The sequence below is a fragment of the Artibeus jamaicensis genome, unplaced genomic scaffold, assembly GCF_021234435.1.
Source record: "Artibeus jamaicensis isolate MK-2021 breed Jamaican fruit bat unplaced genomic scaffold, CSHL_Jam_final contig_718, whole genome shotgun sequence".
Classification (NCBI taxonomy): domain Eukaryota; kingdom Metazoa; phylum Chordata; class Mammalia; order Chiroptera; family Phyllostomidae; genus Artibeus; species Artibeus jamaicensis.
In genome coordinates, this window is record NW_026521936.1 from 6,685,638 (window position 1) to 6,712,581 (window position 26,944).

At 57.9% G+C, this 26,944-nt stretch overlaps 1 protein-coding gene across 2 annotated transcripts in view; it reads left to right on the forward strand.

The window, feature by feature from the left end:
* Positions 1-26,944, forward strand: part of DYNC2I1 (dynein 2 intermediate chain 1) — a 40,947-nt gene that overhangs the window by 8,604 nt on the left and 5,399 nt on the right. For both annotated transcript variants that reach the window (XM_037131904.2, XM_037131906.2), the window contains exons 6-20: positions 865-920; positions 2,168-2,219; positions 5,648-5,725; positions 9,604-9,826; positions 12,376-12,478; positions 16,612-16,741; positions 17,779-17,890; positions 18,686-18,771; positions 19,681-19,810; positions 20,281-20,453; positions 21,111-21,273; positions 23,450-23,563; positions 23,654-23,715; positions 24,154-24,205; positions 25,310-25,370. In XM_037131904.2, the coding sequence (XP_036987799.2) occupies positions 865-920; positions 2,168-2,219; positions 5,648-5,725; positions 9,604-9,826; positions 12,376-12,478; positions 16,612-16,741; positions 17,779-17,890; positions 18,686-18,771; positions 19,681-19,810; positions 20,281-20,453; positions 21,111-21,273; positions 23,450-23,563; positions 23,654-23,715; positions 24,154-24,205; positions 25,310-25,370 (1,595 nt within the window). The remainder of the gene's footprint in view (positions 1-864; positions 921-2,167; positions 2,220-5,647; positions 5,726-9,603; positions 9,827-12,375; positions 12,479-16,611; positions 16,742-17,778; positions 17,891-18,685; positions 18,772-19,680; positions 19,811-20,280; positions 20,454-21,110; positions 21,274-23,449; positions 23,564-23,653; positions 23,716-24,153; positions 24,206-25,309; positions 25,371-26,944) is intronic.

Sequence of the window (26,944 nt, forward strand, 5' to 3'; positions counted from 1 at the left end):
TGCAGGGGCATTTCACAGCGGGCTGCTGTTCTGCTGTGTGGTCCTGACCTCAGTAACTTCCTACGTAACCAGATGTCGAACATGCAGTCACCGATTTCGGGGGGCGTTATAAATTATTCTCTGATGAACACAGCAAAAATCTTAACATGTGTCTTTGGTCGTTTTCTAGAAATAACTTCCTAGAAGTAAACTGACAGGTCGGAGAAAGTCTCTGGAGACTTCCAGCTCACGCCAGGGCTTTGGGCACATGGTGTGCTCGGCTCTCAGACCGCAGTTCCGTCCCCGCTCGCTCTTCACCGTTCCTGGTGAATCCCAGGCCTGCACCCTTCCTGCGCCCCGAGGTGGCGGCGCCCCTGCCCCCCAACCCCCCCTCTGTCCACAGCCGGCCTCACACCCGCCATTCCCTGCTGCACTTCCTGCCAGCATCTCCTCAACCCACCTATACACGTCCATTGACACATTCTGGTGCTTTTGATTTAAAACAATTCATCCATGTAAGAGAAGGTGAACTTTTTTCCTGCAGGTGTGTAGATCTGTGAGATAGCTGCGTTCCAAACGGTTGAACGTTTAACTTTAAGCGTGTGAGGAGCTGCACCTACTGACCCGAAAGGCATGTGGGACTGACAAGCAGCAGTTTACTCACTGAGCGCCGACATGATCACCTTTTAGAGCTTAAACCTTTCTCTGTGCATCCCCCTTCCATAGTCACCTAACTTACTAAAAATACTGATAACAACAGTCGTGAGACGCCTGTGGCAGAGTTCCTTGTTAAATTTTGAGCCTGTGCTTATTTTACAGCTTATTAATTACTGTTTGTTTATTATGATTTACTAATTAGAAGTGATGGGATTTCTTCTCTTACAGAATGGTGAACACAGGAACCGAGGTGGAAGTTCAAAGAGAGACGGGACTGGCGGCCAGTAAGGAATACGCGTTCTTTGGTTGATTATTACAGAATCCTTTAAGCCGATTTTTCATCGGGCCCAATCATAGCCAGTAAATTGCAGTGAGTAGTAACTGTGCTTCCCCAACGCTCCGCACAGCCCTGCGGACCGAATCTCGAGTGCTCCAGAGGGGCTTGGGGCTTGTTACAGAGTGTTGCTCCGTTTTATACTTGCTCAAACAAAATTAGAAAACCAGAACTCACTTTGGGGGAACGCTCGTTTGGCAGGTGGCCCCTCCGTGAGGCAGACCAGCCCTGGAGTGTAGAGCATGTGCAAGGGGCTGTGGGTCCTCGTGTGTGTGGTAAACGCATGCTTGCCCGCAGGCCCCCAGCCCCAGGCCAGCTGGAGCAAGGAGGCGCCGCGGGAGTTGGAGTGAGGGTGTTGGCACCGGCTTCAGGGAGGGCCTGTCCGCCTTTCTCTGGGAAGTTGGGGGGCCCTTCAGGGCCTGCTCCTCACTGAAAAATACCTCCTCTGTGTGGGTTTTGTGGAGGTCATGGAGTGGAGTTTGTGTATAAACCATCTTGTGTATAAGCTCTAGATTTTAATTTGTTTTTTATGGCAGCCATATTTGGTCATTCTTTTTCACAGATCAGGAGACCTTGGGCTAAATGCCTTGTCCGAATTCTTACAACTTAGAACAAAGCTGGCACCTAACCCCAGTGGGTGAGGGCAGGCCCCCGGCCTTTGCGCACTGCCACCGTGACGGAGCGAGTGGGGAGCCGTGCTCGGCTCCGTGTCCTAGACCCCAAGCTGCCCTGGACGGCTGTGCGCAAGCTTCCAGCAGTGGAGGGTCAGCTTGAAATTTCGAGAGCCTTAACTATGGGTCCCAACCAACCCGGAGCATATTAAAAGCATAGAGCATTCTACGATAAATCTTTCTTTTGGAAATGCAAATATTATACTAAACATAACATAACACCTGGGATTGATAATAAAGGTAAAGGAGTTTCCTGCCTTTTACAAGGACGCAGACTCGCACACACGTCTGTGCGAACATGGAGCCTTCTCCCCACTGGAGGCGCTCTGTGCCCTGCGTCACCATGAGACAGCAGAGCGCAAGGAAGGCCCGTGCGCTCCCAGTCCGCCGAGAGCACGCCGTGGGGATCCGCCACTCACAGCAGCTCTTAATCTTGCCGAATATGATGAGTCTGCGCTGACATGTGAAGTGTTTTTTAAGGCTTTATTTAATGTTAATTTTGGTTTTGACCGTATCTTCTTCCCAGGCACGCGGAGATCGAAGTGAGGAACAGTGGGAGAGAGGACACAAGAAGGAAGGTAAGACCTTCGCGTCGCTTTCCCTGGGCAGTGAGCCTGGCCAGGCCCAACGTTTGCCGGGGGGCAGGCCTCGTTTGCAGGCAGCTGGGCCAGGGGCAGGGGCTCCCGGAGGCACAGAGGAGATGCTGCAGGCTCAGAGAGACTGAGAGTGGGAAGGCGCACGAGAAGCCATTGTCCCAGGGCTCCAGCGGCTGGGCCTGTGGGACGTTGCAAGCGTTCACTCACAGGAGGGGGTGGCCATTATAAATGAACGCGCCCCTGACAAAAGAGCCCCAAAGCGCAAGAGGCAGGACTGACGGCATGACCGGAGGAGCAGGGGACGCAGTGCACGTCCAGGCTTCAGCGCCCTCTGCCCCTTGCAGGCTGCGCGGCTGCGTTTCGCTGTGACACGGGCAGCTCAGGTGAACGGGGCCATTCTGGGAGGGATGAATCGCTGAGGCGGCCTCAGGCAGAAGTGGGAGGTCCTGAGCAGACCTCCCTTTCAGGGAGAAATCGCACCAGGGTTGACAGTCTTCCCGGAGAGAAGCCCAGGCCAGGCGGCCTCACAGCAGGGGCCACCTGACGTGTTACTCGCTCTGAGCCACGAGGCCGAGAAGTGATCTCGTGTGACAGGTGGTGTCAGGACAGAGGTGTGTCAGTTCTCAGCACCAGGGGTGTGTCTGAGCACAGTGAGGAATGGGGGACCGCGCCGTCCCCAGGCCTCGTGTCTGCAGCAGCCCCCGGGTGTCACCGGAGCGGGCTTTGCCGTGGCTGCCCAGAACTGCGCAGTGGCATGGGGGTCTCGTCACCGAACCCTGTTCTGTTGTTTGTGTGTCGTGAGTGCTGTGGCGGATTTCAGCCTCTGTTATATTGGAAGTAGTTTTCTCCTTGATAGTTCTCTGAATCCCGTGACACTGTAACACATGTGCCATCTTTTTACGTGTCTCTTTATTTCGCACGTGTACACACACAGTTTCACATAATTTAGTCTATACGGCGTGTGTGGTTTTGGTGCATGCACGTTTTATGTGATCGCTTTGGGGGTGGTAGGGCTGCTCGCTGTCCAGCTGTAGCCACACCGAAGGGGGGATTGGCTGCGCCCCCGGTTCTTCCTGTGCAACCTTCTCCTCACACACTGGTGTGTATTGGGGGTCGGGGACACCTCTCTCTGTTTCACCCCTGCAGCCGTGCCGCAGATGGTCCCCTCGGTCACGTGGGAACCCCCATTTCTAAGGATGCAGACACCTCCTCACACTTTCTGTGGGTGGAGTTGCCGAAGTGGGGTCATGGGGTGAAAAGACATGGTTTTGGTGTTTTCCTCAGACCTCCCGATTTCTTGTAAGCCCTGGATTAGCATTATTCCTGGGGTGTGAGCCACATTTGAAACATGAAGTTTTTCTGGCAGTCACGTTAAAAACTAAAAAGGAAACAAAAATAATTTAAATGGCACGTTAGACTATCCATTTCAACAGTATCATCCTTTCAACATACACTCACTGGAAGACATTACCAGTGAGACACTTTTTACATAAACTTTTTTAACCGGAGCAAAATAAAGTGACCAGGAGAGGCGTGGGGCCACTGGACTCCGTGCTTGGCCCACGGTTAGGCGGCAGGTTCCATGGCAACGGCACGGAGCCCTGTCGGGGCAGTTCTCCGCGTGGGCGAGCTTGAGGTGTGCCAGCAGGGCTCTGACGGTGGAGAGCGCCTCATCTCCCTCGTGGTGACACACTGAGCTGTCCCCAGTCTTACACAATGACATCGCAGAGCGTGTCTTTCTTGTACCAGTGGCTGCAGCAGGGGACCATCATCTCCCTATTTCTGAGTAGAGAGGCTGAGGCAGCCCATTGGTACAGCTCAGACCCAGGACTCGTGCCCCTGCCTGCCCAGGGCAGCCCCTCAGGGAGGAAGGCAGCGTGTGGTGGGCTGTGAGTACCCTACAGACCCCCCCCAGCTGCTGGCCTGGCCAATGCAGCAGCAGTGAGGGCCCCTCCACGTGGATGCTGGCTGTGAGGCCGGGCAGTGAAGGCACCATGGGGCGGGTCCGTCCTGTGCAGGATCATGCCCCACGCGTGTTTGCTCACTGCCATCACAGCCTGTCAGTGTCAGACTGAGGAGGGATTGGCTGTAACGTGCCGTCTGTGCTCACACTGGGCTGAGCGTCTTTTGCGGTATCACTGGTGGCCTCAGGTTCCGGGCTGGAGGGGACACCAGCTCCCAGAGCCTGGGACCTTCCTCTGCGTGGACAGGGCGGGGTGGGGGCACCTTGCCTTGTTTTGCAGGCTCAGGTTGAATGAGTAGCCAGGTTATTTTTGCATTTAAATTCAAAAGTTTGGGGACAGTGGAAGAAACTTAACACAGATGTTAGACAAGACAGGACTTGGGCCACTGTTGGGAAGACAGTTCCAGGTCCCAGACCATCTGGGGAACGTGGGCGACTTTAGGGATTGAGGCCGTGGTGTGGCCGTTCTTTTCCGAACCGAGGGGGAAGCACAAGGCGCCTGCTCGCAGCCACCCCAGCGGCTGGTCGGGTCGTGTTGCAACCCAGCTGGTCCTCACTGTGTGAGAAGTGAGGTGTCTCCTATCTCCTAGGGCAGAGAGCCCAGCAGGCTGTGTGTTTGCCAAGGGGACAAGCCGGTGGACACGGAGTGGTCACTGGGGCCACAGCGAGCTCACAGTCGGCTCAATGGGCCATGCTGGGACCCTGAACAGCAGTGGCTCTGGTAGCTCCCAGCAGTTGGCAGGTGTCCAATGTGTTTCTGCAGCAAATGCAGTGAGTGTCCTTGCCATGGCGCGGCCTTGTGCGAGGACCTTCCCATGGGGCAGTTTTCCCAAGAAAGGATTCGCTGGCCCGGAATAACTCTCCCCAACCCCCAGGCTATGAGAGAACCCTCGCAACCCCTTGCTCATTCTTGACACCCAGACCAGTGGCCTTAGGCCAACCTGCGCAGCTCCCCAAGCCTCCAGAGCACCTCCCACTGCAGGACTTGGGGGATCCCTGGTGCGTCCCCAGATTGCAGGCGGTGGCGGGGAGTGGAGGCCGCCTGGCGTGCCCTGATGGGACTGGAACACGTGTGTGCGTGTGTCTGCCCTGGCAGTGCAGACACGGGGTGCTCGCGGCGGTGGGGGGGGGGGCTGGTCACCAACGAGGGAGCAGCAGTGGCAGAGTGTGGAACTTACTCGTGAAACGGTTTTTCTCTGCAGCCATCCGAGTTAGAGAAGTTGCGGAGAAAGGGTATGTTTATCAAACTGTTTCCTCTTTTCGGTCATGCTTACAAGTTAGCAAATACTTAAAGAATTTGAAGGCAGATTGTTAGTTTTGTAAATACTTACAAATTTAAGTTAGTAACTTATTATGAATCTTAGAAAACCTATATTTTCTCAGTGTATTTGCAAGATTCAAGTGTGTGATTGGTCTTTTTTGTTCTGTGTTTGATTTTCACCTCTAGGAAATTGAAAAGGAAGACATCGACTTAGAACATGTTGGAGCTGGTGGCTCTGTGGCCAGTTTTGAAGATGATTTTGAAGTACGTATAAACACTAAAATTTTTCTTGGCTTAAAATAATTTGTTCTTAAACTCAGCTTAAGTAAAGTAATGAATAGCTTTTCTCTCTCTTTTTATTACTCTTAAGATCCCATGTCCCTTTGGTCTCGGTCTGTTGCCTGTAAAGGTGTGCTGCACACCCACCAGTGCTTACCTGTGGGGTGTCGTGAGCGATACCGTGATCAGGCCTGTCGTTAGGTGCACTGCAGTCAAGCACGTATATACATGCACACATGTGCATGTGCGCACACATGCGTGTGTGGAACATGAGCACACACTTGGCACAAGGAAGGGTTCCGGGGGCGCTCCGTGTGCGCAGCTCCTGTGGTGCGGTCGTTTGCAGAGGACCAGACGCTGCACTTCCCACAGACCGGGACGCAGCAGCGCCGTGGTCAGCGGCCATCCTCTGGGCCATGATGGGGGCTGTCTGGCTATTTCGTCTTATCCTTACATTTAAACATTTCTAAGAGTGGTTTGTCCAGGTGATACCGGTTAACGACATCACGTAAACTTCGGGGAGACAAAGTTGTACTTTGGCATCTGTGTGTCTGTCTCACACTCGCCCGGTCCCCACGCACTTGGCCCCTGTGCCCCGTGGGCCCGCGGCCGGAGGACACCATTGTGCTGTCCAGTCTGGGAGTGTGTTTCTGTGTGCGTCGAGTCATTTGTCCCTTTCTCATTTTGTAGTCCCCATGGGAGTGACAGCATGTGGTTTGTGTCCTTTTTGTCAGACTCGCCTCACTTCGCACAACCCTGTCCAGCTCCGTCCATGTTGTCGCGAGTGGTGACATTTCACCATTTGTGGGCTGAGCAGCATCTGTGGTGTGTTTGCTCTGCACCTTCTCTACCTGGTCCCCCCGTGGATGGGGGCTCCCGTGTTGTGCTGTTGCCCATGACGCCGCAGTGAACACAGGGCGCCGGCATGTTCATGCAGGTGCGCTTCCACTTTTTGGATGAATAACCAGAAGTGGGGTTGCTGGGTCATAGAGTGACTCTATTCTCAATTTTTTGAGGAACCTCCACACTGGTTCTGCAGTGGCTGTCCTGGTTCACACTCCCAGTCACGGTGCACAGGGTTCCCTTCTCCTCATCCTCACCAGCGCCTGTCATCTGTTGTCTTTTTGACGATGGCCACCCTGACTGGTGTGAGGCAGTGTCTCTGTGGTCTCAATTTGTAGTTCTCTGATGACCAGTGACATTGAGCGTCCTTTCCAATGACTGTTGAACTCATCTGTGTGTCTCCGTTGGGAAAATGTCTGATCAGGTCCTCTGCCCATATTTTAAGCAGATGGTTTTGTTGTCACGAATTACATGAGTTCTGTATGTGTAGAGATGTGAGCCCCTTGTTGGAAGCAACGTTTGTAAATGTCATTGGTGCATCTCTGTTGGAAAATGCGGTGTCTTCCGGAGGGACCGCTCCCTTCCTCAGTGGAAGCGTCTGACTTTGTCCTTCATTACCATTTCTGTCTCGAATCTGTGTGATCTGATAGCAGTACAGCTGCACCTGCTTCTCTCTGGGCACCGCTTGCTCGGAGTGTCCTCCTCCAGCCCTTCTTCTGGGGCCGTGTCTGTCTTTGGGGCTCAGATGGGTCTCTCAAAGCCAGCGTGTAGCTGGTCCTGTGCCCCAGTCCGTGAGCTCAGCCGTGTATGTTTAGGGGACCGCTGGCACATGGGACATGGGACGTGCCGTGGCCGTTCTCTCCTGCTGTTGGGTTGCTCTGTGTCTCGTTGCTTCTTTTCTCTCTTGTTTCTGTTGCTGTTTCAGGCTGGTGGTTTCCTATGAAGTTTTTCTTCATTTCCTCTTTTTTAATGTTCGGATCCCAGCTCTGGGTGTTTGTTTGGTGGCTGCCGTGAGGTTGGTATGAAATGTCTGAGATAAAGTAGTCCCTGTCTTCTGAGAGCACACTACTTCTCTTGCACAAGCTCAGTCCTGTTCTTCCCCCTTTTATGTTTTATGGTGTGTTCGTTGTCAAACTGTAGGGGCTAAAGTTACCTGTAATGCTTTTCTTCTTTAGCCTGTATGTGTAATTGATTAGTGCCCTGCTCTGAAACAGGGTTGCAGTTGCTTGCTTTGTCAACTTGTCATTCATGCTTAGAGCTCCGTGTCCCCTTGTCTCTGTCCCAGGCGGAAGAGCCCCTTGAGCATTTCCTGGGATGCCGGTTGTTGGCCCCACCCCCTCCCCCTCGTGAGTCTGGGAGGGCCGTGTTTCTCCATCACGAAAGGATTCATTGCTTCTGGCTGCTGGCTTCTCTCAGCATTTCGAGTCTGTCATTCCACAGTCTTCCCACCTGTAGCATTTCCACTGAGAAATGAAGTGACAGCTGATGGAGCTCCTTGTGGGCTGCTTTTTCCCTGGCTGCCTTGAGAATTCTGTAATTAACTTTCGACAGTTTTAATACAAAGTGTTTGGGAGAAGGTCTTCGCCTTGAGATGGTTAGGTGCTCTGTTAGCTCTTTGTACTCAAATGTCCACTTGCTTCGCTGGGTTTTGGGAGTCTCTCTGCTTGCTCCCTGCCCCCTTGCTCCTGGGACTCAAACCGCCCTTTCTGAGGGGTCAGACAGCTCTGGTTGGCTCTTACTTTTCTTCTCGGCTCTCTGTGTTCCAGGTTCCTCTTTTCCTCGCAGTCTGCTCTTCGTCTCTGCATTCTTTATCTCGTGGACAGAGTTCTTCAGCCCCAGGATTCACTTGCTTCTTTGTGATAGTTTTCATCTCTTTGGCTGGCCAGGCTCTCTTTTTGTGCATCTCTGCCATCCCCAAGCTCCCGGCGCTTGCTTTCTGAGTTCTCTTGCCCCTTGTCGAGCCCCTTCCCGACGGCCCTCCTGGACTCCACCATTTAAATCACAGCCTTCCGTGGCTGTCAGTCATTCTGTCTGTGTTGCCTGCTGCCTTGGCTGTGGCCCTGCACTACATCCGAGCTCCGTAGCCAATGGTGCTTAGAGGACTTTCTCTTGTTTTCCACTAGATGGTGCCGTAACACACGTTGTGGTTTTCTCTCACCTGTGCACGGGCACCTCCCTGTGTGTGTCGAGGGGGGCAGTCACTGTAGTCATGAAAATTAACACCGGGTGACTAGGGTGGTGGGTGTCCTTGCCGTGTCCAGGTTGTCTCGGTCGAGGGGCACTGCCGCCGTGGTGGGGGGACATGGTGGGTGGGGGTTTGCGAACCCCTGTACTCTGCCCCTGTTCCTTACAGCTGTTGGCACCCTGCACCATAGCCAAGGCCTCCGGTGAGGCTCTACTGTGGTGGGTTTGGGGGGGTTGAGGGGGAGCTGCACGATTGGGTGGCGACCCCGATTCTGCCCCTCTCACCCTCTGCTGGCCATGGTGTGGAGGGCCCACCCCAACCCTCCACCGCTGTTGCAGAAACCGGGGCCACAACAGCCAACAAACTGTGCTTTAGGACACTGCCCCATCCTTCCCCATCCCGCCTGCCCTGTGCATTCTGGGCACCTACCTGAAGGCGAGGGGGCGTGGCTCTCTGAGGGGCGTTCGCGAGGGGAGCAGGGACCTTGGCCGGATTGCAGATGTCTAGCTTATAATTTAAGGAGAGACAGGGGTCTTCTTACTCCACCACAATGCTGATGAAAACAGTCTATTTTCTCTAAAGTCACTTCTTTAAAAAAATATGTTTATTTATTTTTAGATGGGGGGAGGGGGGAAAGAGAGAAACATCAGTGTGTGGTTGCCTCTCATGTGCCCCTTACTGGGGACCCTGCCCACAACCCAGACATGTGCCCTGACTGGGAATCAAACCTGCAACCCTTTGGTTCACAGTCCGGCACTAAATCCACTGAGCCACACCAGCCAGGGCAAAAGTCAGTTCATCTCAGAGTCCCCAGAAACCTTGTCACTGTCTGTAGGACTACGAAGATGACTTTGAGGTTTGTGATGGAGACGATGATGATGACGATGACAGGACCAATGAGCCAGAATCAAGAGAGAAGGCGGAAGAACTTCCTCCAGCCAGACGGAAAGAGATACAGGACGTCCAGGACGCCATCGACGCAGAGAACGAGAGGGTCGGCGAGCTGGCTTCGAAGCTGAAGCCCCGCAGGACGGAGCCTGAGAAGGACCCGGAGACGGGTGCGTGGACACTGGGGCCCCGCTGCCTGGAGACCACTCGCTGGCACGGGAGGGTCACCTTTCTGTGCGGGGGCTGTGGCCAAGGGTGGCTGTGAGCGAGGGCCACTGCAGGTGCGTCTTTCCTGTGCGGTCAGCCTGCCCATCGGCAGCATGGCCCTTGTTTTTTGTTGTTGTTGTTTGATTTTTAAATTTATTACTTTTAAAGGGAGAGAGAAAAGCACCAATTTGTCGTTCTACTCACCCACGCATTCCTCGGTTGGCGCTCGCCTGTGCCCTGACCAGGGTTGGCCCCGCTGCTGTGGCCGAGCGAGCGGCGCTCCGACCAGCGGAGCTCCACGTGGGGGGCCACCTGCTCTTGTGTCCTTTGACAGCATTGCCCTTGAGTGTCCACAGAGGGGGCTCCGGAGCGTGGGCAGAACCCAGGGCCAGTGTGGCAGCAGGTGAAAGGCTCAGGAACAGGGATTTTCTTGATAAAATTAGAAATGCGTCTTCGACATTCTTGGCATCTGGTTATGATAACGTTACTTACAAAAGTAGGAGTAAGTATTTTAAGTCACACAAAGGGAAGAACTATGATTCTGGTACAAAAAATACCACAAGACGTCCATGAGGAGAGCATGAAAATTATTGTGGGACAATGTGCTGCTGTAAGTTGTGCAGTGAAGTGGATCGTGGTCAGCACAGCTGACTGGGAGCAGCAGTTCCCGGGACACGGTGACCCGGCGCGGGCCAGCAGATGGCTGTCGCCTGTGCCTGCCACGGGGTGCCTGAGCCAAGCGGCAGCAGGTCGGTGCACAGAACGGTCTCTGGACGCGCAGCTGAAGCATGTCCTTGCAGCCTGGAGTGGCCGTCCTGGTAGCAGTGGCGTCCAGCAGGGTCCCCTCCGGGACCCCTCACTGTGGAGCAGCCGGGGGTGGTTGGGGGATGCACTCCCACCCTGCTGAGGAGTCGGCAGGTTTCATTCCTGAGTTCCTGGTTCCCTGAGCAGACCTGAATAACCTTTCTCATGTCTCATGTCCTACACTGCTCTGGGCGTTATAGCCTTCCATAGCTTGACCTGCAAGAGTGGAGGGCCCGCATTAGGGTGTGATATTTTGTGATGTTTTCACTTGAGGGACTCACTCGCTCTGGTCACCGTGCTGCCCAGGTGGCGTTGGAGCTGCCCTCCAGCCACACGTCTGGTGGAGCCAGCCTGGCTGGGCCGAGCAGGCGCGGCTGCTGCAGGGGCCGCAGGGGCCTTGGTGGTCTTGGCTCTGTCACGTGCTGGCCGGGTGGCCTGCCCGCAAAATAAGGGCGAGGTGTGCTTCAGGGCTGCTGTGGGGGTTGAGTACATGAGCTGGTACTTGTAAAGTGCTGCCTAAAGAGTACCAGGCACGCATGGGGCGCGGTGAGTGTGAGCACTAGTCTGTTTCGTTGCCCTCAGTGAGGGGCAGGGAGAGGGCTCGTTTCCTGGGTCCCGCTGTCTGGCCCCGGCCCTCACGGTGCCCTTTATGCCTCACCCCATGTTGACTGTCCTATTTGCTGGTCAACTGCACAGCTGATCCTTTCCCAGGGGAACAGGAGACCGTTTGATAAGTAACATTTTCCAGGGTGTTAGGTTATGCCAAGGAATTCAAAGGGTTCCTGCACCTCCCACAAGTCAGCCTGTACTTGGTCGGTGAGCAGGCCTTTCCGGAGCCGTGACCGGCATTTGCGAGCCCCTGCAGGGGCGTCTTCACTCGAGTCTTCGTCCTGGGACTGGAAACGTCTGGTTTCCTCATTCTCAAGGCTGGCACGGTGTTCAACAGCTGTCTGCTAGCACCTGCGTGGTGCACACAGCCGGCCGCCCGCTTTCACGCTCCTACAGGGTGCTCTTGTGTGGTGGACGCACTGTGAGAAGAGGGCAGCAGCCTGCACTGGACCACAGGGCCAGCAACGAGCAGGCAGAGCTGGGCCCCAGCACAGGTCTTACAGCCCAGACCCTGCGGGGGCGTGGCCTGTCCACGGGCCCCAGGGATTTGATAAGGCAGCAATAGGCATCAGATACAATTGTAATATACGAACAAATAAACGTGCGGATAAACCCACCCAGGAAACCAAGGACTTCCTGTTCACAGGAGGGCTGCGGCGGAGCCGTGGGCATGACAGGGGCCGGTCGGCCCATCTGTCTGATTGCTGGCCTCAGTCTGAGCCCCGCGGAGACACCCCCTAAGAAGGACCACGGTGGCCTGCCTCCTCGGCTGCGTCTGCACCGTCTGGGTGTTCCTGTCCCAGTTCCTGCGCTAGAGCCCCCGCGGGGGGCGGGCGGCACAGCACCACACCCTGCGTGTGTTCTCCAGCGTTTCTGCAGCTCCGTGGTGCGGCTCGCACACGCAGCCAGCCTCACCGTGCCGCCCGGAGCTGCGGGTGAGACCAGCGCAGGGGCCTCGTCGGGGCTGGTGGACGGCGTCCCCGAGGCTGCCGTTCACCACAGGCCGTCGTCCCTAAACACACTTCTGACTGCGTTCCTCTTGACTTTTATTTTTTGTTTGAAAGAAGTATTTCAGCTTCACAAGTTTTTTTCTATACAGATGCGAACAGTTCGTCTTCCAGGGCCCCTGTGTGTGGAATATTCGTGGACTTTGCAGCCGCCTCACATCGTCAGAAGAGTCGGACTCAGGCCCTTAAGCAAAAGTAGGTGTCCTGGGAAATTTGCAGAAGGTGCTGCGACACTTTAACGTCTTTTCCTTCAGCTCACTTTAAAATAGACTTCATTTGTTTCACTTCGGACTGTACGTTCTTTCATTTGTACCGCGTTTCTCTGCACTGGGCTGTCTAGTCCACAGGGTGGGAGTGTGCCACTCAGCACCCAGGCCCACTCGAGTCTGGACTCGCCCGGCGCGGCTGAGGTGGCTGCGTGTGCGGCCCGAGGTGTGCAGCCCAGAGCCCCCATGTGTGAATCGCTGTGTTGGGTCCTCAGGGCCCGTCCGGTGGGCGGAAGTGGCTTCCAGTCTCATCCCTGGGCTTTTGAGCTGAGGGCTCACGAACGCCCAAGTCCAAGCCCCTGATGACTAACCTGTAAGATCAGTTCGAAAGTGAGAGGACACAGTCTGAAGTCCAGGCTCCGCAGCGTTAAACGCACACGTGGCGTGGGAGTGGATGTAAAAAGCTCACATGTTCCAAGTTCCAACCTGTCGTGCAGCTCGGAGCAGGGCCTTCGTGAGTACGCAGTGCACTTTACTGAACGAGCAGATAAGTCATTAGTCATAAAGTCCGTAACACTTAATGATAAAAATAAGTCTCCACAGCACGATTGTTACCCTCATATTTTGGGCTGCCTGTCGAGATAGTAAAACCAGTTTCTGCCATTGTGGCTGGATTTTTTTCTTGTGATTTGTTTTTTACCTAATTCAAAGCTTAGAAACTAAATTCAGTTTAACACGATTTTCACAAACTCGTGAACAGTCAGAACTGTGCAGTGCGTCATCCAGGCAACGCGAACGGGAGGTGTCATTGTGCTTCACACAGCGAGCAAGCGGAGGCCGCCGCCTCCGGGTGGGCTCGCGGTCCGAGGACGTTCGCCATGTTACCACGTGTGATGTGCAGCCGTCTCACAGGAAGTACTGTGGATCGAGAATTCTATCAAATGTTTGAGAAGAAAACTTAAAATAAATCAGAGGCTGAAACACAATGGGTTGATGATAAGGAAAAGTGTAGGGATACCTTAGAGATCTGTGGGTGGGTTCTGGCGTTTGTGTCTTTGTGTAGCAGGGACGGACAGCGTAAGCCGCAGGGCACCGATACTGCTGGGCGTGATTCATTACCTAGAGACGGAGTGGGGGGATGGAGACCCGCGTTACAGTCTGTCCACCCCAAACGCAGCGAAGAGAGAGACAGGTGAGAAAGCACAGGTCACGTGTGAGAGCACAGGTCACAGGTCCCTTTCTCAGGGACCGGGAAGAGTTCCCGAGACTAAAAGCAGAAATAAATTTCTGTAAGGCGCTCAAGTCCATAAACTTGACAGAATTTAAAGGTAATTGGTCAGTTGGGAAAATATACTTGCAGAATGGTAGAGGTTTACGACTCCTAACGCATCAGCTGTTTCTATAATTTAGTAAAGCACAGCCAAGTATCAGTAGAGAAACTTGGGCAGAGGGCAGTTCCAGCTAGAGACCCAGGTGGGAGGACAGCGGCCGTGGGAGCACTGATAGAAAGGGTGACGCAGTGATGACCACCTGGTGCTGGGAGGCTGCGGAGCTCAGGGACGGGCACCCTCCGGGGCGGGGGGGCGGACTGGCAGCCCCGAGCCCTCGGGGCAGGGAAGCCACGTGCTCACTCCCACCTGCTGCCCCAGCCTCCACCCGAGGGCCTCAGGCAGTCGGTGGGTACAGGAGAATATGAGTCTTTCACGTAGTCAGGGAAATGGGTGTTCCAACAGCAGTGAGATGATTTTTTTCTCCAGGGACAGGTGAAGCTGTAAGCACTGGTGACACTTAAGTGTCGATGTGAGTGCAGAGAAAAAGCTTGTGACGTATTGGCTCAGCCAGTAAACAGTGGCAAAGCACAGGTCCGTGGGGGCGGGATGGAGCTGACCGGCTGCTCGTGGGACTGGATGACCTGCCACATGCTCCAAGGACCCGTGCAGGGGGTGGCGGGCGCGAAATGTGGCGAGGCCCCAGCAGTACTTCATCCAAGGTGGACGTTACCAGGCCGGGAATGCGTGGTCGACAGGTCTTGGGTAACCATTGAGAGATGACTCAGAAACTTCATATGCCTAACAAGCAGGCATAGAAGAGTTCGTGGAATAATAATTTTTAAAAAGCGTGGTCAGTCCAACAGCGGTCTGGAAGGGAGAGACGGAGGAACAAAGGTCCAGAACACAGAGAGCAACGGGAGGACGGGAGTCCAGCTGGAACCTGCCGGGCTCCGAGGTGCATGTTCACCTGCGCAGAGCATGTCCTCACAGAGCCGCCGGCCGCCTCTGCAACCCGAGGGAAACGCCGCGTGAGCAAACCGGCTGTGCCACAGGCTGACCAGCGAGAGGAGAGCCAGGTGCCTGGGGCATCTCATCACAGCTGCGCCAACACCGTGGAAGGAGACGTGCTGTATTATTTTCAAGAGACAAACCTTCCGTATCAGGACCCGGACAGGCTGAAAAGAGTGGAGAAATATTCCAACCAAACACTAACTAAAATAATGCCCATGTCACTGGTGACTTTTTTCACCGAAGAACACTGGAAAGCAAGAAGATTACGAGAAAGTCACTTACAACAACACAAGGGTCAGTCCTGCAGAGGAGTCCAGTGGTCCAGCCCTGCGTGCGCCCGAGCTGGGGCCACGCCTCCCGGCACCACACACGCAGGGGTGCACGCAGACACAGCGCAGTCTCGAGCAAGTCTCTCTCGGGAGCGAGAGACATCGGAAACACAAACTTGAACAGTGCAGTTAACACACCACACCCGGCATGCATGGAGACTGAACCTACACCTGCAGTTTCTCTGCTGTTTCGAAGAATCCAGAGACCATCCCTCAAAAAGATCATGTGCTCCGATCGTGGGATTGAAAAGGTAGAGAATGTTTTCTGACCAGAGTGGAATTAAGGTAGAAATCAGTAACTAAAATGTAACTAGGAAATACCCAAGACTTTGAAAAATAAGGAGCATACTTCTAAAACAAACTGTGGGCCTGAGAAGATGCTGGATGGCGATTAGAGCCAGCTCTCAACGGTGGTCATTGTGGAAACCAGCCTTGGTGACTGGCAGGCACAGCCAGAGCCCTCCCAAGACCTTTGGGAAGGCAGAGGCTGCCCCACTCATCTGTCTTGGGGGTCCGGGAAGAAACAGGAAGGAGGAAGAAGGAACAAGATAGGAGAAGATAAGGGCACAATTCCATGAACTTGAAAGTGGCCAAATTCAGCAAAGCCCAAGTGAACTCTTTGAAAACTTTCATAAAATGTATACCCCCAGGAAGTCTGGCCAAAGGGAAGAAAGCAAGCCAGACCGAGTACTCGATAGCAAGGGAGGGGAGGGGACATTGCCACAGGCCCACAAACACCAGGGAGGCAGAGGATGGTGCCGCACACAACTCATGTCCGTGAGGACACCCGGGACACAGCAGCCGGCTCACCTGCCGCACGTGCCGTGTGGTGGGAGTCGCATGCAGGGTGGCGGCCGTGGGTGAAGGGTGCCTGCTGCCTGAGCCCCAAGTGTGCGGAAGTCCCAGTGCGTGACGTCTGCAGCTGCCAGGGCACAGCTCTCCAGTCAGTGGGTGACAGTGGACGTCAGCCCGCCAGCACTGGGTCGTCTGGGAGCAGCAGGGAACAGCCGGGGCAGCTGGATGGGACACCCGTGTGCAGAGGGGAAGCCAGCACGTGCTGGGTTTGGGAGCCTTTTTGCAGGGAGGGTGGTTTGCCCCTCAGACTCTGCAACGTCGAGGGTCTCCTGCACCTGGAGGACGGTGGGCACACACACCTGACACATTTGCTCAGGCCCCGGCACAGGTGACGGCACAGACAGGTGATGCTGGTCTGCACATAGCCGTGAAGTGAAGCGAATTGCTTTCCATGGAAGTTCTTGGAATACAAGTCCTGACTTTGTTTTGTGCTGTCTCGGGGGCTCTGCATGAGAACCACGGGGAATGGGGGCTGTGACGGTCTCGCATCGCTGGTCCCCCCCCCCCCCGAGAGACCGCTGAATACCTCAGCGAGCTCCGGCCATGGGGCTCCTGGCCCCCAGCCCCATCGGACCCGAAGGGTCCTCACACTCTCCTACGCTCCCCTATGCCTCTTAGTCAATTTAACTTTGTTTTGTTTCCAATTTGTTTGGAAGGACGCGCAGCACGAAGCTGCTTCGGCTCATTGACCTGGATTTTTCATTCACATTCTCTCTGTTGGATCTGCCACCAGTAAATGAATACGACATGTACATCAGAAACTTTGGGAAAAAAAACACCAAGCAGGTCAGTACTGCAGGCATTGACTCAGCGACGAGATGCAGCTGAAGCGCAAGGCAGGTTCATGCTGTTCCCTCTGTCTTGTGCTAAACGGAGGGGGCTCAGGGATGTGCGGGGGACATGGGTGGAGGGTGGAAGGGACCCCCCCGCCCCGCACATGTGTGGTCCTAGACAGGGAGACAGTGCGTGCCCACGTGTGGCGGGCTGCTCCTGCGCTCTGAGTGCGGCGGCTTGGAGGGCCCAGTGTCAGCCCTGGTTCCCTTGCTCGGGGTCCCAGTGAGGGTGTGACCGTCACCAGGCAGGGTCTCCGTGCTGTGCACTCGGGGATCCAAGCTCCCCAGAGGTGACCCAGCCTCGTCCCGCCATCTCTGTCCCATCACACCTCCGCCTGTGCGCCCACCCTCTGCCGCCTGCCTGCATGCTCCTCAGGGCGTGCCCCCTGACGGTGCACACCGAACTCCTCATGCGCCAAAGCCACCACAGCACCATGTATCCCACCTGGTGCTGGGCTCCCCGTGGCGCTGCTTTCTAGCTGTTAACATCGTGATTGTTCGACTTCCCAAAGTCTGAAGCCGGGGACCGTCTCTTCACTGTCCCTGCTGTCCCTGTCAGTGCCATCAGGTGACACGCTGGAGGGTCCAGTCCGACAGCGAGACGCTCAGTGGGGAGGCGGCCCCTCCCGCTGAGTCCCTCTGCCCCTTCACCTCCCAGCATGCACTCGGTCACACACTCTCTTCCCCGAGGCGGGCGCCTCGTGAGGCACAGCGGCACCTCGGGTTGGCAGAGTCAGTGGGCTGCTAGGACACTGGCCGTCGGTGGGCGGCGTGGCCGTCCTTGACCCGAAGCTGGTTGTGTGGGGGGCTCTTCAAGAACCCGGGAAACGGGGGCTGTTGCGAGGGGCAGATGGCCGCATGACCATTACTTATCCCCCTGAAGCAGGGGGACTGCCCCGAGTAACTTCTGGTTTTCAGTGTTTCTTCTCTGTAGCGAGAGCTGGCACTGGAGCCGAGGCCCCGTGCTGACGCGGCCCCTCTGTCTCTCAGGCGTACGTGCAGTGTAACGAGGACTGCGTGGACCGCGACGTGCAGACGGAGGAGACGGAGACCCGGGCGGTGTGGACGCAGCACCCAGGGGAAGGCTCGGCCACGTCTGGGGGTAAACCGCTCTGCTCCTGCGCGCTGGGGGTTGAATTTCTTCCCACCATGTTCAGTGTTGTGTTCCTGCATTTCTGTTCTTTCTTCTTCTTCCTCTGGGGGGGGGGGGGGTGGTCGGGGCCTGATGAGGGCGTCCTGGGCACTCTGAGCAGGGCAGCCAGACAGGCAGCCTGCACATGGGCGGCGGGTGCCTGAGTTGTGTTCTGCACACACGCCGTTCTCTGTCCTGTGTACGCTGACTGCCACCTTCCTGATGGCTGTCGAGTCTGACGAAGGGCCCGGGTGTCCCTCTTTCCCCAGGGCAGCCTGCCGTGAGATGTCCCACACCCACACGCAGCCCTCACGCCCAACCTGCGCTCTGTCCCCGGGGCCGGCAGAAAGAGGCTCACGGTTGTGAGCGCGGAGCAGAGTGTGCTCCTGCGTGGCTCTCGTTAGTGACGGTGTCAGTGGGGTCTCAGCTGGGACCCTCGTCGTGCGTGCCCCTGTGTCTTACTTGGTGCCTTTAAGTGGGATCTGTTCACACACTCCACAGAGCAAGGGCAAGTGGCTGTCTCAGTTAAATCGATCCGGGCGGCGTGGGGTAATGACGTCATATGAGTGGCAGGTGTGCGCACTTCCCCTCGTCCCTGTCCTTCTGTCAGGATGCAGTTGTGCTCGGAAACATCACTGGGGGCCCAGAGATGAGCGTGGGGCTTGCCGAGTGCCCCCTCCTGGGTCCCAGGGCCCGCCCCTCTGCCACGAGTGAGGCGTGGCTGGTGGAGGGCCCACCTGGCCGGTGTTCTGCAACCTTTTTTAGGGAGCGAGAACAGAGGCCCCCGTGCTGCGGACATGCTGAAGATCAACACGCCTCGTCTGTCCAGTTTCCTCCGGGCGGCCTGCCAGGTAGGCCCCCCGGCCGGGACCACCGGGTTTCTCCAGCTCTGCCGGCTGTGCCCGAGTCCTGGGCCCACACGGCAGCTGTTCATCCTGAAGCGAATGCAGACTGGAGAGCACACTAGGCTGGCAAACAGGGTCCATCAGGGTGTTGAAACTGTGAACCTGAGGACTTTTAAACCGATTGTGGAAAGTCCTGGAACTGCATGCAGAGATGAGGGAGCAGCCTGGGGCAGCCATGTGCGTCCACGGTGGTCACCTCTCGCCCTCACGCCCAGACCGCCCCATGAATGCATCTGCCCGACTCTCTGGGGACACGACCCTCACCTACAACACTTCTAGTGCCATCAGTGGAGGGTCGGGGTCCCTAGCCCCACACATGTCTCATTCCGTGTGTGAGGTCCTACTTGCACTCACACCAGGGGTGGCCTCTCCTCCGGGGAGCCCCTGGGGGCCGGGGGACAGGCCAGGACAGACGGTGGGGGCAGGGGGCAGAGGGCAGAGGACCGGCAGTGCTGTGGGGAGACTGCCCCGAGCCTGCAGTGTCCTGGACGGCCCTGAGGCGGCTGCCGGCTCCCTCTCTGTCCTCGGCCACCGTGAGGCCGACGGTGGTGGCCCTGGCCAGCTGGTTTCCTCATACGGTCAGTTCAGCAGACTCTGCCATGAGAGGTGACTTACGCCGTTAACACCAGCTCTCCCAAGGCACGAGTTTCAGGGGGGCCGCCCTCGGCTTCTCCTCAGGGCTGACAGACAGACAGTGTGGTGCCGGCCTTTCGGAGTCTGTGGTGGCTGGGAGTCGAGCAGCCGCTGGGACGCGCCTGAATGAATGGGCGATGACTGGTGTCTGTCTCTCCAGTGAAGGGCGCGGGGAGGGCTGGCTCAGCTGCTCAGCCCTCAGCTGCTCCCTGTCTTTGGAAGGTGGTTGCAGTTTTGCTGGAAGAGGACCGTGTGGCGACGGCCCCCGGCCGGGACCCCAGCGTGCAGGGCAGCACCCTGCCCCTCAGCACCAGCTCCTGTCCGCTGAACACCAGCCTGCCCTTCCTGCAGCGTAAGAGCCCACAGGCTGCTTAGACCTGACCCCAAGCATGGCGCCGTTCGACAGTGGACAGACAGACGGAAGTGCTGTGGGTCAGACAGCATGAACTGGTTGAAAGAGGAGCATGCGTAGCGGGTCGGACGGGGCGAGTTCTCAGGAGGAAAACCGCGTGGGCCAGGGAGGGAGCGCGGTGGCAGGCAGTTACTGTCCCCGAGGAAGGGGCCCGGCGGTGTGAGGGCTGAGGGCCCATGTCGGTGGCCTGGCTCTGGGCCTGGCTGTACCGAGTTTGAAGGATCCCCTTTTAGTAGAACCACAAGGCAGCTCGGCCCATTTCTGGGTAGAGCTGTGACTGTTTGTCCCCCCAGGTCCAGGCCTGTTCCCTCACTGCGCTGAGGCTCACGTGCGCGTCCCTCAGTGCGCCGCTTCGACACGGGCCTGGCAGATCGCCAAAATGCAGAAACACCGTCCGTCTCTGTCCACAGATCGGACCGTGTCCTGCCTGCATGCCTCTCAGGTTCAGAGCCGCGTGGTGGTGTCTGTGCACGGTCTGCCCGAGAAGGCCTTTGCCACGCCGCTGGACGGCAGACACGTGCTCTGCGTGTGGGACATCCGGCAGCCCTCAGGGCCGCAGAAGGTCCTGGTCTGCGAGTCGCAGGTACGACTCGGGAGAGCCATGGGGTTGGGGGTGGGGGGCAGGCGGTGTGGGGCACGGGGACGCAGGAGGATGGGAACGGACGGGCCCTTTCTCTTTCCTGCCGACCCCCCTGCCCTGTCTGTTGACTCTAGAAATTGTTGGTTCAAGGACGGGCTCGCCAGGAAGCCTGGGCCACATTGGGGGTTGTGTGTGAGCGTGGCCCCGGGCGCGGGGGTGCGCTGTGCCGCGCCGTGCGGGTCCTGGACAGGTTAGAGGTCTCTCAGTGGCCTGAGCCTTCAGTCCACGGGCGTGTGTGTGTCCCGGCCCCTGGTTCACAGGCCATGGTCTGGGGGCCACGCAGGTTGCCCTATTGATACGCTCCATGACCTCCGAGTTCTTGATTTCCACCAGAATGCAGAGAACAATAACTTGGTGGACGTCAGTTTGGGGGCTGGAAATAGTGTTTGGTGACGTGGGTTTTAAACAGACAGGTGGCTTTGCTGACAGGGATGCACTGGGCCATGGAGCACACACGTGCCTGGCCGTGTGTGATGCCGCCTGCTTTCCCCGCAAGGAGGTCAACACTCAGACCGGACCACTCGACGTGCCGCGCAGCTCCTGGCAGGGGGGGGTCGCAGGGACGCGTGGGAATGAAGAGCCGTCCGGGTGTCTCCCCAGGTTACCTGCTGCTGCCTGAGCCCCTCCAAGGCCTTCCTGCTGTTTGCGGGGACTGCCCACGGCTCAGTCGTCGTGTGGGACCTCCGAGAGGACGCTCGGATGCACCACTATGTCAGGCTGAGCGACTGCTGCTGGACGTTCAGGACGGCGACGTTTTCCACAGGTCAGAGAGCCCGCGGGCATCTCTGGACCAGCCAGGACGTGTGGGGGGTGCCGGAAACACCTTGGTGTTCATTGTCCAGGTTCCAACCTGGAAGGTGGGGTCTGACCTCTGAGCACACGAGGCGTTTGACCAGTAGAAGAGCAGGAATATACCTGCAGGGGACAGTGAGCAGGCGGCTGTGTCCTTTCTGTCACATTTGTGGATTCCCATTGGTCGGTGGAGTGACACGTAGTTTTAAGTTAGCTTAGGGTGTGTTGGTAAAGGTGCTCCCGGCTTAGTTAACTCCACCAAGGGGCTGGGAGGAACCAGAACAGCTGGACCGGCCAGGATCCTTGGTTAGACCCCACCAACCCTTCATGCCAGGCGGCTGCAGCTGCAACCACAACCACACAACCACAGCCACACACGACCACAGCCCACCAGCCACAGCCACACCTACCGCAACCAGACAACCACAACCACAACCACTCACTCATAGTGGCAGCCACCCCCTGCCACTCAGCAGGAGCTCTTGTTCCGGGGCTTTCTCTCAGTGCCTCCATGGTGTCATTCGTTAATGCCCATGTCACCCTCCTTCCCAGCTGCTCGGGGACGCGAGGGGCCTGGCCACTTGCACCAACCCTGGCTGGTTGTCTCCGTGCCGTCTGTCTTTCTGTTCTCCAGGGAGCCCTCGGCCCCAGCCCTGCGTGGTGTGCGTCTCTGCCTTCCCGCCCCCGCTGGTCAGTCCCCCGTCTCCGCACCTTGCCTTTCCCAGACGTCAGGCACTGGGAGTCGTAGGGAGTGCAGACCGTGGGACCCGGTGTCCTCCCTCGGGCGGTGCTTCCATGGCTCACAGTTCGTCCCCCTCTGCCGAGTGGTCTTTTTGTTCCAGAAACCACCCAAGTGGTCTGTCCTCCGCCGGCTGGTGGATGCCTGGTTGATTCCCGCTGGCGGTCTGTGGCCCCTGACAACGCGCCCACCCTATTCTGTGCTCCTGCAAGGCGTGAGCTCCGGGAGCCTGCACCCTGGGTGGCCTGCGGGCCGGCCAGCGTGGGCACCTCCCTGGGGCTCTCATCCGCGGTGCCCTGGTGACACGGCTTGTGGGGGCAGCTCATGTGCTGTCTGCTGTGGTGCGTCCTCGGTGGCCTGCCCACTCGGGTCTTGTACGCAGTTCGAGTCCGCGTCTCTCTTTCTCGCTGTTTAGCGCTGATGGCCCCGTGTGTGTTCTGGCTGCCAGGCCTTCACCAGACGTGCGCACACGTGGCCTCTTCTCCAGGCCGCGCTCCCTCCTCGTTCTCCTAAACTCTCTTCCTGGCCAGCCCCGCGTGAGACTCTGCCGCTGCGCGCGCACACACGCGCGGCACGTCTGCCTGTCTGGGCGTGCGTGTCTCACACGTGCAGGGAGCAGCTATTTCGGTTTGATTCTGCCTCCCAACAACAATTCTCACCCCTTGCCGAGCGACATCAGCCCGTCTGGGACTGTGTGAGTGCCCCGGGGCCTGCGGGGCCGATGCCGTCGGGAAAGACGCACTGCCCGCGTCACCGATGCAACTCGCCCGCCGTCCAGGCTCCGGAACGGGTTGGGGGGGGGGTGCTGCCCATCAGCAGCAAACCTGTGGTCCCCGCTTCACGTCCAAGACGGGCCGTCCTCCTTGCAGCCTCTCTCCTCAGCTCAGACCGGCCCCTGCCGTGTTTCTGGCTGTTTTGTTTTTTGATGTTGTTCTCTGTCTCCGGTTTCAGGCATTTCTGTGTGTTTGCTTTTCGAGGCTCCGGGATGCGAGGTGCAGGTGGAGCTTGGGTTTTCTGTTCCGTGCCTGGTTTGGGGCAGTTCTCCTCTCTGGAACGCTGTGTGTGGCGTCCCTCCCAGCATCCTGTCCTGGGGGCTAGGGGCCAGCTGCGCTGCGTCCTTGGGTCTGCAGTGTCTCTGGCGGGTGGAGCTGGGCGGCGAACCGTCTCTCCCTGCAGGTCGTCTGTCCTCATGGCCCATCCCGCCTGCAGACAGGACGGCCGTCTGCCTGCTCATCGTGGGCAGTTTGGGGCCCGTGGTCTCTGCCTCGCGGTGATTCGGGAAGCCACGGCCACGTGTCACTTCCATGGGGTCCTTCCTGGGGGTCCCGGCAGCACGTGTGTGTGCCCTCGTGGGGTGCGCTGCGTGTCTGTGGCGTGCCGCTCATGGCGGGCCGTGTGCCTTCCCCAGACGGCCTCCTCTCCTCCGCGGGCCACTGCAGCCCCCTGCGTGCCGTGGAGCCCGTCTCTGCGTCCAGCTGCAAGAAGCAGAGTCTCGTCCTCTCGCCCTTCTCTGCCCAGGAAGGTACGTGACCCTGCTCGGCCGCACGCCCGCGCCCCCGTGGGTGACGCGGCTCCTTGCTGACCAGCCACTTTCTCTCTCCATGTGTGTCAGAAATGTCGGGCTTGTCATTCCACATCGCATCCTTGGATGAGAGTGGGGTTCTCAACGTGTGGGTGAGTGGGGCACACAGGAGTGGACCCCGCACTCCTGGGCTCTGGGAGTGGACTGCACGGCCAGCCCACCGAGACCGCGCTGGCCAGCAGCAGGCGGGGTGGGGAGTGACGGGGACGTCAGGGCAGGTGGGTGTCAAGGAGCCTGCAGGGCCCTGTGGGGACAGGGAGGCAGGCGCACCAGTGACAGGCAGCAGGGACTGAGGGGGGTTGCTGGGCCCAGAGCGGCTCGGGCTGCCGGCCACCGACCAGTCACCGAGGGACGGGAAGGAGCAGAGCAGGGGGGTCCGGCTCGTCCCGAGGGCGGTGGCCACCGTGCTCAGTGCAGCAGCGGCGTCTGCAGCCCCTGAAGCAGACGCTGTGTCCATCAGGCCTGCTCTCTGCTTCACTTGTCTCACACTCACGAAAGGCATTGACATTCGTTTCACTGTTCTGTTTTAGGTGGTCGTCGAATTACCAAAGGCAGACGTGGCAGGTTCAGTAAGTGATTTAGGTAACTATTAAGGGAAAACACTAGTTTCAGTCAATGCTACAACAAATAAAGAACCACTTCAAGAAATAAGTAGTTAGCTACCTGGAAGACAGACGTTACATTTTGTATTTTGTACCTTATCAGCCGCCAAGTGAGCCCCTCTGTGGCGGGGGTTGGAGGGTGTTCAGGCCGAGTGTCGTCAGGGGGGCTTGTAAGTTCTGTGTGCCACCTCGTGCCCCGAGGCGCAGGTTGGGGACGTCTGGGGGTTCGGGGCTCTGCTGTGTGTGCCTTGGGTGAGTGGCCAGCCGGGAGCCCCCCTTGGGGTCAGGACTGAGTGTTCATTCACTGATGAGTCTTCCCTGAGCAGCCCGGCCCCGTCCCAGGTACCAGCAGACAAGAGCGAGTGCACAGGGAGTGAGGCTTTGGGGACACGTCAGACGGGGTTCGAAGGGGTGCTTGTCAAGGGCACGGGCCCCGGTCGGGGGTGGCTTCTCGGGGAGCAGTGACGGGAAGGTGCAGGGCCGCTGCCCACCTGTGACGGCTGCAGGCACTCTGTGACTACAGCCACCTGTCCAGCTGCGTGTCGAGTTTGTTCATGTGGTGGTTTTAAGGAAGTGCCTTGCCCAGGATTTGGGTTTTAAGATACATTTCTAGTTCCCCTTTGCAGAAATGACCAAACGGGAGGATGGTATTGGGAATAGACAGAGGAAGCCAGGCCAGAGGATGGCCAGGGGCCAGGGGGAAGTTGTGGGAAGGCGTGGTGTCCTCTGAGGTCAGGAGAAGGGCAGAGGCGGGTGGGGGGAGGGGCTCCCTGTTTTCCGCCAGAGCCCGGCAGGTACTTGTTCACGCGTGTGCTTCTGTGAGGAGCCTAAGCTGTGTTAAATTCTGTTAGTTTGGTTTTGCCTTACTTTATTTTACTGAGTCTGAAACGTGAGGGCTTCCTGACTCCACCAGCCCATTCCCAGAGGCTGCGACCTGCAGGGGCTTCTTTCTCACCGAGCACAGAGGGGCGACCGGGGCAGGCCGCCCATCTCTGCCTCACCGCCTCACCCCGGCTCCAGCGGCTGTGGCGGACTCGGTGTGGCTTGTACTAACAGGCACTTTCCTTCCTTTCTCTGTTTCCAGGGTTACTGCCTGGAGGGAGGATAAAGTTGGTGCACAGCGCTGTGTCTCACCTGAGGGACAGGTAGGACCTCCCCTCCCGGAGCAGGGCCAGCCCACCCCACCCCCCAGGTGCCGCAGACTGAGGTGGCGGCTGATGCCAGAGATTAATGAGTCCGTGGGCAGCCAGCCTCTTGTCCTTGATTAAAGCCTCGCCCGTCGTACAAAGTGGCACCGTTCGCCTGTTTGTCACCCAGTGTCAACACAGCCGTGCAGCAAGGTGGAACCAGAAACGACCTGAAAGTTTCTTTGAGAAGTTCAGATTTCCCCTCGTAGTCACGTAATGTGCTGTGACGTGCATGTTCTTGTGAAACACGCAGGTCCCGTTTGTGGTGCCCTTGTTCCGTGCCGGTTGGTTTCTGGAAGAAGTCCGTTCTGTCCTTTGCTGCACTCAGGGGGCTCCGAGCAGCACACGGTTCGCCCGGGAGAAGTGGCGATCGGCCGCGCCCCCATCACCAGGCAATTGCCCGGGAGCTGGAGGCAGGACAGGCCTGAGACTGTGCACCACCTTCAGCCGATGTCAGTGCAGTTAACACAGCAGTCAGTCACGTTTACAGGCGTCAGCTAACACATAAAGAGCCAGCCAGAGGGGACCCTGGGCTGGTCACAGAGCCCAGTGCCTCATGCACACGGGGCCCCTGGGCCCCTGTAAGGGTGCAGACCGGTGGTTACAGCAGGCCCTGCAGGTGGGCGTCCTGTGCTTGTGAGGGGTCTTCATGGGGGTCCCTTGGGACCCGTGCCTAGAAAGGGGAGGAGGCACAGACGTGGCCGTGAGGAGTTGCTGACTCACACGGGCCACAGACAGCCACCTGCCCTGGAGCTCTGCCGGCACGGCTCTCCGGAGTGTCCTCGCCAGGCCCGGGCCCTCTGCCATCGGTCACTGAGCTGGGGAGTCTGAGGCGGGGGCACCCTGGGTAGTGGCCCATCCCCCCTTCACCGTGCACATGCCAGACACACGAGTCACTGGGTCAGGACCTGCACGTGGTATGGGGGTGCTCAGAGGGCCATCCGTGGGACGAGTGAACAGTGTCTTCTCAGAGAGGTGACCAAGAGCAAGCTCTGGTCAGAGGGGCAGTAGGTGACCATTTGGGGCAGCGCCGGGTAGTTTGCCGTCAAGACAGAAGGGGGCATCCGTGGCCAGACCCGAAGAGCATTTGCTGTGCGGAGGGTCTCCACAGCACTCTTGCTGGTGGCAGGACGCCATTCACAGCTGAGCCTGGAAGGCGGGCGCGGTGCAGAGGGAGGCAGTTGTAGGGCCCAGTGTGGTCCCGGCCAGGGCAGCAGGCGCGAGGGAGTGAGCCTTCCAGCCGCAGGGAGAACTGGCCCCGGGGGCCTGGGGTTGCTGAGAGGGGTGACCCGCTCCCCCGCCCAGGTGTCTGGCTCGGTTGCCAGGTCCCACACCCAGATGAGGATCGGGGAAAGGAGGGTGGGGCAGGACCAGGGTTGCCTGGCCGGGCTCAGCTGTGTCCCCGGGGGGCAGGAGGCTGTCCTCAGCCACAAGTGGCATTTGCAGTCCTGAATGGGCGGGCAGGGCAGAGTCCTGGTTCTGACTCAGGCAGCCTGGGCTCCCTGTTACAAAGGGTGCACTGGGTGAGGAGA